General features: G+C 35.5%; 1 protein-coding gene across 9 annotated transcripts in view; it reads right to left on the bottom strand.

The window, feature by feature from the left end:
• Positions 1–219: 219 nt before the first annotated feature.
• Positions 220–15,017, bottom strand: part of PTPN3 (protein tyrosine phosphatase non-receptor type 3) — a 199,818-nt gene continuing 185,020 nt past the window's right edge. For all 9 annotated transcript variants that reach the window (XM_030012301.2, XM_030012295.1, XM_030012296.1 and 6 more), the window contains 3 exons: positions 9,627–9,772; positions 8,813–8,948; positions 220–4,897 (listed from right to left, as the gene is read on the bottom strand). In XM_030012301.2, coding sequence (XP_029868161.1) covers positions 4,820–4,897; positions 8,813–8,948; positions 9,627–9,772 — 360 coding nt within the window. In that variant the 3' untranslated portion in view covers positions 220–4,819. The remainder of the gene's footprint in view (positions 4,898–8,812; positions 8,949–9,626; positions 9,773–15,017) is intronic.

The raw sequence follows: 15,017 nt of genomic DNA, 5'->3' as shown, positions 1-15,017 counted from the left end.
TAAAAAAAAAAAAAAAAGACAATAGTTAGTAGTCTTTTAACTATAGCCAAAACTAAACAGTGTCAACAGCCCACATAATTTGTTTTTTCCATTATATTCTTGGTCCTTAACAATTGCTCTTTATATCAGTGGTTAAATCAGACCACTACTGTCACAGGGTTAGTCTGAGCTGAAAAAATGGTTAAATCCATCAATATCATGTGCTACTCCTTCCTTTTCATTCAGTGAAACTTACTTTTCTTAAAAAAAAAAAAAAAAAAAAGACGACAAGTTTCAGTGATTGTGGATACTATTTTTTGAAGCTTGTACAGCTACTGAACAACTGGAACATTAAATATGTTAAAGTACACTAAAACTAAATCATATTGCATTAGATTGCTATATTTAAAATGTTAATATAATACTATTGTTAAAACAGACAGTCATCGGAGATGGCTTAACACTATCAGTGTCAGAACTTAAATGCAAGAGAATCCATTTAATCAAAACATTATGTTTTATATAATGAATTAATCATTCACTTGGCTTTCAACTGCCTTTGAATAAAGTATTTAATGACACAACTTTACCTTCTATATAGTTTCAATTGATAAATGCTTTTAACCAAGTAGACTAATTGCAGGTTACCAATTGAAATACAAACATTTCCCAGCACATGCTCTTTCGATAAAGGCTTTATGTAAATGAGTAAAATAAACTTGCACTTAGATGCTACATTTCAGCAATAAAGCAATAACAATAAAGCCATTATCAGTGAAATAACTATGTTTAAATTTTAATTGATTGAATATGAACCATACGTGACTTTTCAACATATTCAATCAGTGGACCATTTATGCATTTAGTCTGACACATAAGAACACTATCTACAGGGGAGAACTTTTGTTGTAAAACGGTATCATATTATGCTTGTAATAAAGCAAATGCATAGTTCATTAGATACTTCAGAACTACAGTTCTTTTGAAATATAGATATACTTTTCACCAAGTGTTGCATAGTATAAAAAAGGAGGGAAAAAAAGAGAAACATTAAAAACAATGAGCGTATACAAAGAGCTATTGCTGAATTCTTAGGTACATTTTGATTGCATATAATTTAGTACCAACACCTAAAAGACAGGATTATTGAAAGCAAACCCCTGGATTACAGAATTTTTTGTTTGGTTGGTTTTTCAAAACACCACCACTATTCAAGGTTCGGTTGTATTTTAATGATTCATATTTCATACATCCTGTTACACAAAAGGCATTCATGGTTTACGGCACCGTTTTTCTTATTTTCCATACATGGTAAGATCTGTCCCTCCCACCTCTGTCTCAGAAGTGTTCCCCTGCGATATTTCTGAAGACACTGTGCATAGGCATTTTAGTTACTTCTGTATCAAATATAAAGCCACTTAGTTAAAATTTCTTTAATTCTGAAGAATAAATGTTAGTGTATTTCACAGTGATGAAAACCTCAAAGGCTTATTACTCCCTCTTCATCCACCACCATGCCAGAAATTTTGAATACTTATTGTCATGATCACACAAGCACAGGCAAAAACCAAAGTTAAACTGTTTATGAAGGTTATACAGAATCTTGACTTCACAGCATTTTCTGCTATTTGTCAATTGCTTGACAGTTAAAAAATTTGTGTTAGGAGTTTTAACTGCTACCAAAAAAAAAAAGAAAAAGAAAAAGTCAATCAACTCTGTGTCTTTTTAATTTCCTAATTCTTGTGGAAACAAAAGCCAGCATTAAGAAGATGTTTTCATAATTAGGCTTTCATTGCAAGATCAGATCTAAGGCATACATTATTCAGTGCAAAGTCATCACACACTACAGAGAGAAGACAAAAACCCCTTCATTCTCCCCTATGGACCCTACAGGTACATGTGCAAAACCCAGCAAGACTGAAATAAAGATGGACACAATGTACAAGATACTTGCGTAGTTAATATTTGCTCTATGGTTTTAAAAAAAAAAAAAAATCAAATATTACAGAGATTACTATTTTTATAGCTTTGAGTAGTCTCTTAGTGGCCATCAATGTCAAACAACTTATTAAAGTCCAAATAAGAGTTCATGAATGGTATTACCGAAACCATCTAAGTTTACCGGAACAAGAGCAGCATTTGTTGTCACAATACGATCATCATCATTTAAACACACACATACTAATGTAAGCCAAGCCTACACCACGTATCTTGAGGCTGGAGTTATATAAGGAATACGGTTACAGTGTTTTGGTAAATACACGTTCAACACAAAGAAACATAAATAGCGATAGGAATATAACAATAACCTTGAACACAAATAAACCGTAAGTTTAATCAAGTACTTCCATGAAAGAAACAGATGTCACAAAGAGATGCTCTAAATATTTTCTTACTATTTATTTTCTTGCTTTTTTGCTCCTTGCCTTTTTCACTTCTTCACAAACTATTAATTGGAAGTCATGCCAACTGCAAGGGATGACTGAGACCCGGGCACAACAAAACTTAAAAAAAATAATGAAAAAAGAGATGTTTTAACAGAAAGGGACACACATAACAAAAAGGAGGCTTTCGTTAACCACTCAGCAGGCACAGATTCTTTAGTGCCCACTACTCCTCACGTGGGAAAGAGCCACGAGGTTGTCTCACTGGTCAATATTCTCTCTAACAGCAGCAGGCAGCCTGCACTTGTACAACATTTCTCCACATGCATTTTTCAAAAAAAGCTTCCCGACCAACATGTGCATGTCCAGTATCATTTTACTTTTGGAGTCACAGACAGATTGAGTGACTGGATGCAGTTTAGCACGTTAAGACTGAACCAGTTACAGTCTCTTGCCTTCCAATCTGTGCCCAATCAAGCAAGAGGATAATGATCCCAAGTATTACAAAAGCTTCAGTGAAAGTGAAATCTGGAATGCAGCATACAAGAATGAGCGCAAACCTAATCATCTTTCAACCTAACAAAGCCAAGACACTTTCCATGTTGCCAATTACCCTGCATGTTCCAATTAAAACTCTTTTGATCACTCAATAGTAACCAGGTATCGTCTTTACCTGTAATAAATAATGTAATCTTGAAGAAAGGACCAAGCCTACAGAAGACAAGAGTCAGCAATTCAGCACATCCTACATTCACTTTTCAGCTGTCTCCTGGGGAAAAACCCATAACCTTCTGGTAACATGAGAGATGCATATTGTACAGCTGTGGCAGTTTCTATAATGAAACTCCAGATACAAATGATAATATCCATAATACAAACCATAATTCTAAAATATATCTGAATATGTGTGTATATATATATCTAAAAAGAAAATTATCTAATTTTCTTTTATACACATATAAACACCCAGCTAATATGCCCCATAAAAATTTTTCCTTATTTAGGACTAATCTTTTAAATAACAGATTTTTAAACAGTCTCTTAGAATATTTTTTTTTTTTAAACACTATTCGAACATGAAGACCTATCTCAGGGTAATCAAAAAGCACACACAAAATAAATTAACATCATACAAATGTGGTTATATTGTTCAGAAAGTCCAATTCTCCCATTTGAAATGAAATGGAGACCAGTGTACCTTAGGGTGAATTATTCATCATTGTACAAATTCATTCCCTCTTTCCACGTAAGTCTTCATGTGACTTTAGCTGCATTTCCATAAAGCAAGAAACACAGTAAATGCGCAGAACTCTTGCAAAAGGGAGTCGTGTTTCACTGGATAAGAGCAGTTTTTGCTGAAGGGCAGCAAGTCAACATTTTATCACCGTCTGAACACTAGCAACACCTGTGCCCTTGTAAGCTTCACACCTTGAATTAGCAGCAACATATTTGATGGGTTCAGTAGTAATTTTTCTTCCAGTATTGGATTAGACTACTTTGCATATACAGTAAGTCAAAAGTCTAGTACATGTGTGCAACATTAATCCACATTTACATCTAGGAACTCATAAATACACATGGAAACAAAGGTGACAGAGAATTAAACCTTGATTTAAATTAAAATATTTTCAGTCCACGTATAGAAACAGCAGTGAAAAACGAGTATAAAGGAGATAGACAGCAGAAACAGAAAAGGAGTACAATAACTAAAACTGTAAGTAGGTCACTGTTAAAAGGGCAAGTTGCAATTAAAATTGATCAACAGAAGATGTAGATTGTACCATCTGCATAAATGCTTAAATGCAGCATTATTTTGCACATCACATACAGTAGATGCGATTTCTAGGAAGCGTATTATAACAGCTGGCATACTTACTAATAGATTTACGGTATCTGAATACTTAATTTCTCCAGCTCTTAATGTACAGTAGTTACGCATTATTAGCCTTTAAAGCTCTTTGTCAGCCTTTTAGAAGTCAAGGTTACATTTCCATGAACATTTAGTGTCCCAATAAGAAAGTTACAACTATTCACCTTCAATGAGCTTTTATACAATACAAAGATACTAAATACCTTCTTAAGCTGAATCATTTCAATACTATGAGTTTTCTTTCTGCTATTTCAAAGGAAACACAAGGACCTTTGTAACTTCCAAAGTGAAGGGTGTTTTAAGGCAGTAAAAGACATGTATTAAGGTTTCCATGATTGTTTATGGTTGTCTATGTGAATAAAGCATATTACACACAATTGCTCTCATATATTTATCTACATGACTTTGTTATACTGTACATGATTTAGCAATCTTCTTGAGAAATTTAAAGTGCCACAGTTCAAATGTGCTCATCTGTCTTTTCATGGGCTTCTAGTCCATTATAGTTGCCTTCAGAAACAAGCCCTTGTTTTAGTTAAAGAGCAGTCTTTTTAGGGGAAAAAAGAATTCATCCTTCACTGCTGTGCTAGCTGGAATCCAGTGGTCGAACCAATCCTTCTTTGTAAACACGAAGAATAGCTTCACAAACAAATTTGTATTGACTCTGTATAAGAAAGAAAAAAAACAAAAACATTTATGGATGGTTAATTAAACTCCTGATTATACAGTAGTATTGAATAGGACTAACAGTCCCACTGCTTCCTTTTCTCCTGGAGAATGACAGGAGAGGAGATAGAAAAATGGAAGGAGAAAATCCAACTCTCCTGGCTGTGTTCACAGTAAACAAAGGTAACATTTACTCTTCTTTGAGGGACAAGCATTAAAAATCTCACACTAAGGAAAACACAGTCCCCAAATTTAAAGGAACACATGCTTAAATTTAAGGGAATAGGATTTATTTGTAAAAGCTATGCAGATTTATATGATTCTTCTGACTAAGTTTAACTAGCTACATATGTTCTTTATACATCTCATCTATATTCTTGGTAGTTACTTGATTATTACAAGTATTCTAACCTTGCCAATCCTGCAGTTACATATTACTCGGCACATTTAAGTTACATGACCAAAAATGCATTTAAAGTTACCATATATAGGCCCAACTGCCTTGCTAAACACTTTTTTTTTAAAACCACCTACACTATTGCAGAAGATGGAGTCACCTTATTTTCGATTTGTAATCAGACCACACATCTTTCGTAACAGAATGGGATCAAAACCTTTGGAATGAATATTTTTGAAGAGTAGCAGCCACATTACTTGTTCTGTCACCCAACATTTTGAGCTTATTTAGTTCTTAAACAGTATTCGCCAATTAGATTAGTGTTTCTTTTCTGAATTATACTATTACAAAGACTATTTCTTCCTTGATCTTGTGATGTACCTATTTGTTAAAAGCAATTAGCCTGTGAGCCTCTTTCTGAAGAGTGATACAGGGAGACATTAGCAATAGGACTAGTGCAGAACTAAAAATCCACATAGCCTGAAAACATTTTTGTGACTAACAACACCGAGACCACAAGATGATGGAAATTTAAAAGAACTTACAGAGATCAAAGCATACCTCTCCTCCAAAAGTACTTTTCACTATTGTCAAAACCCCAAAATGAACATCTTTCCCCAAAGCTCCATGTTATGTATTCAGAGAAGTGCAGCTTCACATTTTCTAAATCCCTTTTTACATCTTTGAAATGTTCTCCCAGCTGCCCTTGTATGTCAGCACTCATCACCTCTCCAGGAGCATCTGGAAACATTCTCCCAATATCTCCCAAAGGACAGGACTAAAAGATAAGGCTTGGACTGTGAAGGACCTTAGGTTGCATTTAAATAACAGTAGCTGGGGATGTTATTCTTGTCCATAACCTGCAATACATTTTCTCTAAAGTACAGAAAAACTTAAGGCAAACTGGGGGATGGAAATTAATTTTCTGCATCTCGATTTTCCTGCCTTTTCTTTCAACCTTTCAGTCAATTACTCCCACCTTCAATATCATTCTGTTCTTTTGTCTTTCTTTCTTAATTACCTTGACTTTTCTCTTCATTGTTATTGTCATTTGCATATTTCTACTGCCTGAACAAGCCAAGTGTGATATTTAGCTCTCTTCAATACTTCTGTTATCTTGTGTGATCAAGTTACCTAACAAATAAGAATGAGCACTTCAGCATTGCTTCCTCTGACTCAGACTGACTACTTGTTTTCTTTGCTCTTCTCTGCTGCATGCATTCTTACTGCTCACTGAGCTGATAACTAGTTCTATTATGTACGTCCTAAAGCACTGCTTTCTGTATTGTTTAGTATCTCTAATTTCTCTTTAATGGAAGATAATGGTTAGGGGTTTTTTTCCTTTTTTTTTTTTTTTTTTTTTTTAAATGAAGGGCCATATGGTTACACAAATTTTGTTGTAGCTTTATTATTTCGGTCGAAGCTTTTGTTTGGCTGTTCCCAATGACCAAGTTACAGGTCTTTGAGAAATGACAGCTGTCTCATGACTAACAGCAGACACTAAACTGACCAGTTAATAGCTCTGATGAGTCCATTCTTACTTACTGAGTATGCCCTGTCTGATATTAACTCACAACATGCATCTGGCTATGTGTATCATCTTAGAATTGGAGCGCACACACAATCCCCACAGGGCAGCTGAGCATGCTTCAGGCAAGGCTATTACAACACAACAATCCCTAATGGCTTCTCCCAGAAGCCCTAAGCTGAATATCAAATATGAGCAGTGGGGCTAGCTGGAATGCAGGCATGGGAATGCGATAGAGCACCCAGGATAGAATCAAAATGTTAACGTGCAGCTCTTTGGTGTTCTGTTTTCTCACAGTCGAGTGCTTGCTTCTTTGTCTCATTTACAGCAGCACAGTATGCCAATTCTGCTCATTGGCTTTTCACAACAGTATTTGCATACTTCAGAAATAACAAGTGAATTTATTTTCACAGTATTGCTCCTACAAATCACCCCTCTCCTGATTGTGCTGATAGTGAACTGTGGAATACAGCAAGCAAGGTAAAGAATCCTGTTTTAGATAATCAGTTTTCCACACTCAGGGTCTGGTTGCTAGTGTACTTATCACTATTCCCCATATTCTTCAGTTATATCAAACTGTAGAATACAAGGACAATTCCTGCTGATTTCTGTTGTAACAAGAGGGACTCGGCCTTCTGGCAAGCTAAAGTTTACTTCAGGTTCTCATGTCTGATTCTCAAAAAGACAACCACCTCTAGAAAATCTAAGCCTGAACTTGCTCAGTTCATTATAGAAACTGAGGGGTGTAGAGAGGTACAAGTTCAGAAGCCAACATTCAGCTTCCTTAAACTTGAGGCTAGTGTTGTCATAAGCTCAGCTTCCCTTTCTGCAAGGAACCGGCAGGGGACTATTCAGACATCTCCCTCCTCAACCATACAGTCCCGATGCACTTCCAGAGAGTGCACTCCTAATGCAATGAACAAGAGCGCCAGCAGCATGCATGAACAATCTCTGCTCACAGAGCACTCTAATGTTACATAAGCAACCGTAATTCCTGACGCTTTCACACTCTTTGATAAAGCATGACTTGTCCCCCATCTAGTCAATCATAATGCTAGCTTCTGCGGTCATTAATCTGTTAATGAATAGAATTTGTCTTCTCGAGTAACGTTTTTCCTTCCCTTGATCGAGTGGAAACACATTTTCTTTTGAAGACGAGAGGCAGAAATGCCCAATTTAACTGTTGACTTTGTGGGTCTAAACGCCTTTACTTCCATTTGTCATAGGGCATTTAGCTCTCTGAGATAACCCACACTTAATATTCTGTCATCCAACCTGTACTCAAGAAAGGAGAGCCTCCCATTCTTCATCCTTCGTCTCTAATGTTCATTTCCAAAGCTGACACAAAGCTGCCCTCATGATCTCAAATTGTCTTTGAGCCAATTCCATCTTAAAATCACCTTCTACTTTCATATTTCATTAATTGATACAACCCAACTTTTCCTGAATTTCAGTCTTGCCCTTTGTTTTTTCCAAACTGGAGTAGTGGCAAGATTTAGAAAAAAAAACATATATTGTTCCTATCGAATTTCTACTCCTGAAGTGGGCTCTTGAAAAGCCACTTCCTCTCTTCAAATCATACCACAAACCCTTTAATTCTACCTTCAGTTTAATAACTTCCTATAAGGCTCTGTACTAGAATGAAAAGCAAAAAATTATTTTAGCTTCTTGCAGAGCATTTAGGCAAAGGAACATGAACACGTTATTTGTGCAGGTCTGACTTTGTGCATTCTAACGACTTGCAATGTATAGAAATCAATTATCTTTTAATGGCAAGGTAAGAAATATTTACAAAAAAGTTAAATACACACCTCACAAGCAAAGCAGCCTTTGCCACCGTGCAATGTTATGATAAATGTAGGAAGCATGAAATATAATGGCAACTGAAGACTCATACAACCAGATAATTTAAAAAATTTTTGATCTGTTTTAAAACTGGACAAATGCAGCATGTATACAGAAAATGATGTTTCCTCTCCATCACTTACTGATGTTTGCACCATCATAGCTCGCTGGTCTCGCATTTTTCGTACAATATCCAGTGGATAAACAGGTTGGTTTCTTTCAATTAAGCACATGGCTGTTTCCATAGTGACCAATACACCAGTGCGACCGATTCCAGCACTGTGAAACGTAACAGAAAAATAGTCTGTAAAATTAGGTTTTTGCAATGCACCAGATTCATATCACAGTCTTAATACTAGGATGCTAAATAGCCTTAGAAGTTACAGGAAGACCTTAATAAAATTAGAACAGAGTGCAAAGTTTATCTTTAAAGCAACTTCAGTAATATTTCCTGCCAATTATTAAAAAGAAAAGAATTTTTATATAAATAAAACTAAAACCTCACTTAAGGTAAATGGATTTTTAACAATTATAACTGCTTACAAGTCTGAATGCACTGGTTTGGTATTTTTGACTAAAAAAAGGTAAGAGCTAACTGACTGCTTTTTGACAGGCACATAACAGCAGAAAAAAATTCGCAGTACCATTCAAAAGGAGGTTACAACAGTGGTAGAGGATGAAAATGGAGAACAACTTACATAGCAGATTATGAGCTCTATGATAATTACATAACTAAGCCATTTCACCAAAAAGTTGCAGGAGAAAGAGAGAGAAAAGAAACTCATCCTTTAGATACAACACCAGTGCTTCCATCTTCAACAGTGAATGCTGGTATTGCACAATTTAACATTTTCATTTAATTCAAGGAATCTCTTGTCTTGCAGACAAACTTTTCAAAGCAAATGCTCACTCTATGGCTGAAGCAAACCTATAACCAGAATTTTAAAGCACAGGTACCTGCAGTGAACAAGGACCGGCTCATTCTCTACCCTCTTTGGCCTCATACAGGTCACAAACTCCAAGAAGTCCATGGAGTCATCAGGAACACCATGATCAGGCCAAGCGACGTACTGGAGATGGGTGACGGTGTGTTGTTGTTCTGTCTAAAATACAGTAAGGTTTTCAAAAAGTGTTCAGTGTCATGACTCCTGTATTGATGTTTGCTAAATAAAAGTCATACTTTTCACAGTAAGCATATTCTGCAGATGCTATAAGATGCATGATGTAGAAAACGTTTGTCATTTTCAGATTCTCATATGAACATGTAATTCTTCGAAAGCGTGCAAAAGGCATAACATTTTCTAAATAAACGAGGTATCAAGTTTAACTTCTGTGATCGAAACACATTTTAATTTTTTGATTTTATTGACTGTTGACCTATTATACCTTGACATCAATGATTCACCTGAGGTAAAATGCTGCAAGACTTATGCATAATAGTACTATATAATAGTTTAGGACAGGTTGGAAGAAACAGCTAAAACCAGCAGATGAGCTATTGAGAACAATATCAAAACAACAGGGTCTTGCGGCTACACAAACTATTCTAAATATGTATGTCTGCATACTTACAGATTCAGTTATAATATAAAGTTGCCTGCAACATTTGTTAAATCTGGTTTCTGTTAGAAAACAATATCTATATTATTCATACATACATGTTCATTGTACATATGAGTGACTTCTGTATGATACAGGATACTTTTCTGTATGGAAGCAATATAACTAGTTAAAAGATTCTGTTGTACGAAGAGCTCTTTTTTTCATTCAATTATACCTAAAAATCTGGTTTTACATAAGTTCTTTCCGTTTACCTTTTTGTTAACTTTGATTATGAAATCACTCAATCATCTTTGCATTCAGATTGGGCTCAACTGCTATGTTACAGCTGTAACCAATGATTAAGACACTCCTGAGATCTGCTGCATCACACAATGAGGATCTCACTCTTTACAAACTGAGACAAGTCTTCATGTTCCTTTATTTCTTCCACACGTTTAGCAATAGTTAAACTGTTAGCTGCATTTTATCGACATCGGTTACTAGACTTCACATTTGACATACTACAGAAATAAAACTCTCCTTTATCACTGTATTAGTCTATAAAACCTGGCCTCTCCCTAGTGGTCCACACAAGAATGTTTTCATGATGCTAGTGACTTTAAGAGGTTTTTTTCCTTTTCTCTTAAGTGCACGACTACTGAAATATGTGACCTGCTTTAAATACCTTCAACTGCTTGCTTTCCTCTTCCACTCGAGGAAGTGGTTAGACTCCGAGGGAGCAGGCTAGGAAGATACAGAAGACAGAATAACTACTGCCTATGTACCAAGTAGAGTCCTAGGAAATGTGTTTATTCCAGTCAAAGTCATTGCAGAAATATACAATTGCCTCCAGGGACATGAAGATAAACAACACAGCTCATCCTTTGCTTCTTACAGATAAAGCCTGAGCAATCACAATTAAAAAGTCTAGCGTAAAGCCCAAGTGGACAATGTAACCTAAAATTAATGACCAAGCTCGCTATAATACAAATTGCATTGGGATCTACCACGCAGGTCGTCAAAAGACCCCACAATGACTGGGATCTCTGCAAGAAAAAGCATGGCCTTTTTCTACTCAGCTTTGCTGTCATTATGTAGTTGAGCTTGACCAAATGATTACACTTTAAATTTTTCTGAAATGCCACAGATAGAAAAAAAACAAAACACCATGACAAGAAAACGTTGTTAAAAAGTCCTCTTCTGCAAATCTGCATGTGCTTAATCAGAACCTCTTCAAAAGGGAAATGAGATAAATGTAAAAATTACATGTAAGAGTTGGAGCTGATTCTCTGAAATCAGAGACACTTGAATTACAGTATTCAGGTGAAACAAGGTCTTGATTCATTCTAAAGTAATCCAGGAGTGAGTATCCAGTCACCTTCCGTGTGCATCAAGAACTTCTAGCCATGCCTCATGGATAAGTGCCAGTGGCACACCCGAGAACCACCGACAGTGGTCTGTAGCATCAAAAGCCATTTTACAAGCTCAGAAAAGAAGAAAGAGTTAACTTAATTTTTACTTATCAGTAATTCAGGCTCAAATATAGCGAGTTGCATTTTTTTTTTAAATAGTTCATAGATATTAAGTACAACAAGCATGTTACATAAGGCATTCAGAGTAAGAATACACTGTAAGAGCATGCCCATAGTCCTCAGAGCTGCTTCTTTTGGTATGATCATTTTCTGTTACGTGCCCTATTCATCCCTAGAGACCAACATAGCTGTTTGGTAATTATTCCAGGTATGCCTCAAGCTTCAGTATAGTTTTCTAGTTATTTGTGTTTTGATATAATCAGTTTTGATTCTTTTGGTTGAGCTTTTTTGAGATGATTCAAATTGTTAAACCTTGACCATTACATCACTCGCTTTTCAAGATCAAGTATTTTAAAATACTTCATTTTTTTTATTAGTAAGTTAAACCTATTGTAAACAGTAGTTATATTCATATAGGTTAGAACTAGTTTTTCTAATTCTAATATTTTTTGTCTCATGTGGAAGATATCAAATCAGTACTCTGATGAAGTCTAGATTTCTTTTAAGCTATTTTTAGTGGTTTTTTTTTAATATAAAATCTTCAAGTCTTTACAATCATAATGAAAGTCAACTTTTAAATTCAGAAAACATCAGTCAAATACCACCACACATGGAAATAACTTGCATTAAAAGACCACAGTTACTACAATCTAGCACTCATACATTAAAAAAGTGCTAGAGTTAAAGTTACTGGTCCCATAGTTAGCCCCACTGTACATGTCCTGTTAACAATACTTATTTTTAAACACACTATTTCTCTCAGACCCTGCTACTTTGTACAAACCTGGTAATGGAAAATAAGAGGTAGCTTCTCATTATGCTCAAGTTGCTCTCCAAACCATTATTCTCTGCAAGTCAGCTTAAATCCTTTCCACAAATTTTTTTTTTTTTTTTTGAACTGAGGTTTTCAATGACAGTCATTGTAGCATCCTAATGACTGATAAATGTAGAATTTATCTTTATAAAATCGTGCTATATTAGTCCTGTTTTATAAGTCTAAACTTACACAAAGTGAGACAGCAAGAGTTGCTCATGTCCCAGTTGCTATTTTTGCTAACTTGACATTGTACACCTTATTTTTCCAAAAATATTTAATGTTTTTTGCACTCACATGGACTGATTTCAATTGAATTTATGTATTTGATATTTCCACAAATCAGCTTAAAAATGGTGGACTGAAAAGAATGAGTCTAAAGAACTTAGACTCCTGTGACACTTCTAGATTATGTAATTTGCCCAGTTTATCATCAGCCACTTGGCCAACATTTAGCTGCTTCAAGGTATTGACCCACATTTACTTGGCACACAGCTACAGAGATCTAAGACATCATATGTGTCCCAAGGTATTTGTTACTGTCCTTCTGATAACGGTTACAGCTACTGCAGCAAAGGTATCAGCCAAAAACAGATGTACTTGTACCTACCCCTCCTGTACAAATTCAAGACATCTTACCGCAAAAGCAGCTTCATTGTGGTTAAGCTAATATCACAGATTTCACTCAAAAACACAGGGTAAAGACACATGATATTTTCTAGTAAGTATGCCATTGGGATTGCAACTCCTGACAAAGTATAGGGTTGTCAGAGGTAAAAAGCTTCAAAAGGCTGCTGTAACACTTGCATAACAATCTCATTGTCAAGACCATCTTTCTGCAGTTTGCAACCTTGCTTATTATAATTACATAAAAAGGCAGGCTTGCTCGTTTCATTCTTCTGAAATGACTCTCCCTGTGTTCTCCAGAAAAATAATACACAGCTTAGAATGATAACACTCATACAGCAAGAAGGAAATTTAGGCTTGAAAGGACAACCTTAATTTTGACTTTTCTTAAAATTCAAGAACTGATTTTGCACTTCACCTTTTCATTTAATGTCCTTTTTGGTCTAAGTTATAATATAATCTTCAATAAAAAAAAAAAGAAATTTCACCATTTAGAACTACATTAACCTTGAAATGGTCCTATTATCTTCTAAGCAGGAAAAGGTATGGTCTTTGCTAGTAAGCTTCACAAATATACCTTGAAAGCTGAGACTCAGTGATCAGGGTTAAAGCCTAGCTTCTGAAGAGTAGATACTTTGGCAGTGGCATTTGGCATTTCTTTGGGTAACTGTTCCCACCTCATTATGCTTCTGTACACCCTTGCCATAACATTTTTAATCTACTTTTGTTCTTCAGCTCTTTACTGTTCAAAACCAACTCGTTTTCTTCTATCATGAGTATTTGACAGAACAGAACACATTCAGCGCAGATGCTTTTCAGAGAAGCCTTTAAAATACCTCCGCAGTGCAACAGGTTTGTTCAAGACATTTATGACATGGTCAAATTTACATAGATTTCTTTGGAAAGAGAAAATACAAGGTCTTGTTTAACGTGCAGAAGCAAAAGTTTCAGTGAACCAATCTAAGAGTATTTAGCATGAGCAAACTCAACATTTCCCCCCACAAACTGCTGTATGACAAGTATCTGGCAAGGAAGACAACTGGTGTGGAAAGCCTCAGCCCAAACAATTAAGATGTGTAAAAATTACAGATATCCTATTTTCAGCTGTTTATAGCAGAAAGTGCCAGCAGCATTGTTATTTACATTGCTGCCTTTGTTTCTTCTATTATCAATTTAACACAGTCACTAGAAGGCCTACATGCTGGTCATTCATAAACAGAAAGAAACCAGTCATTCTTCATCTTACAATTTTACCTCCTCCCTTCAGCAAACACCAATATCCTTCCTTAGCAAAATGAATTTATGCTTAATTCTCAATTTGTTTGAATGGCTGCATCAATTTATTTTGTTTTTCCTCAAATCATCGCCTCCATCATTGTGATGTCCATGGAAAGTGATAGCTTTTAAATTGAAATGAAGCTTGTCTCCCCAAATCCCTCTATTTGCATTGTCATTGTCTGCACAATCATGCTAAACAGTCCACATTATGACACGAGCAACTGCCTTAATTACCCTGACCTGGGTTGTTCACAAGGTGTAAGTGCTCTTTCATGGCACTGACTCCTCATTCATTATAGCAATGGTATAACTTTTCTTTAAAGGATGAAATTCAATCAATTTTTAAACATCTTGATTTTTTTTCCTTTTTGTTTGAATGATTTAGTTTAGTTAATAAAACTAAGCAGGTGGGAGAATGACAGGGCACTTTGGAAACAACTAACAAGGTGTGGAAACAACTAAGTAAGATGTGGCAGAATAAAGAAAAAAAACAAACTTGCAAAATTACAGTTCTTCAAACTTATGTGAGTAATATGCTTCAGCAAGCATCATCTC

Source organism: Aquila chrysaetos, chromosome 4 (assembly GCF_900496995.4).
Source record: "Aquila chrysaetos chrysaetos chromosome 4, bAquChr1.4, whole genome shotgun sequence".
In the NCBI taxonomy this organism is placed as follows: domain Eukaryota; kingdom Metazoa; phylum Chordata; class Aves; order Accipitriformes; family Accipitridae; genus Aquila; species Aquila chrysaetos.
This window is presented reverse-complemented; position numbering and strand designations above follow the sequence as displayed.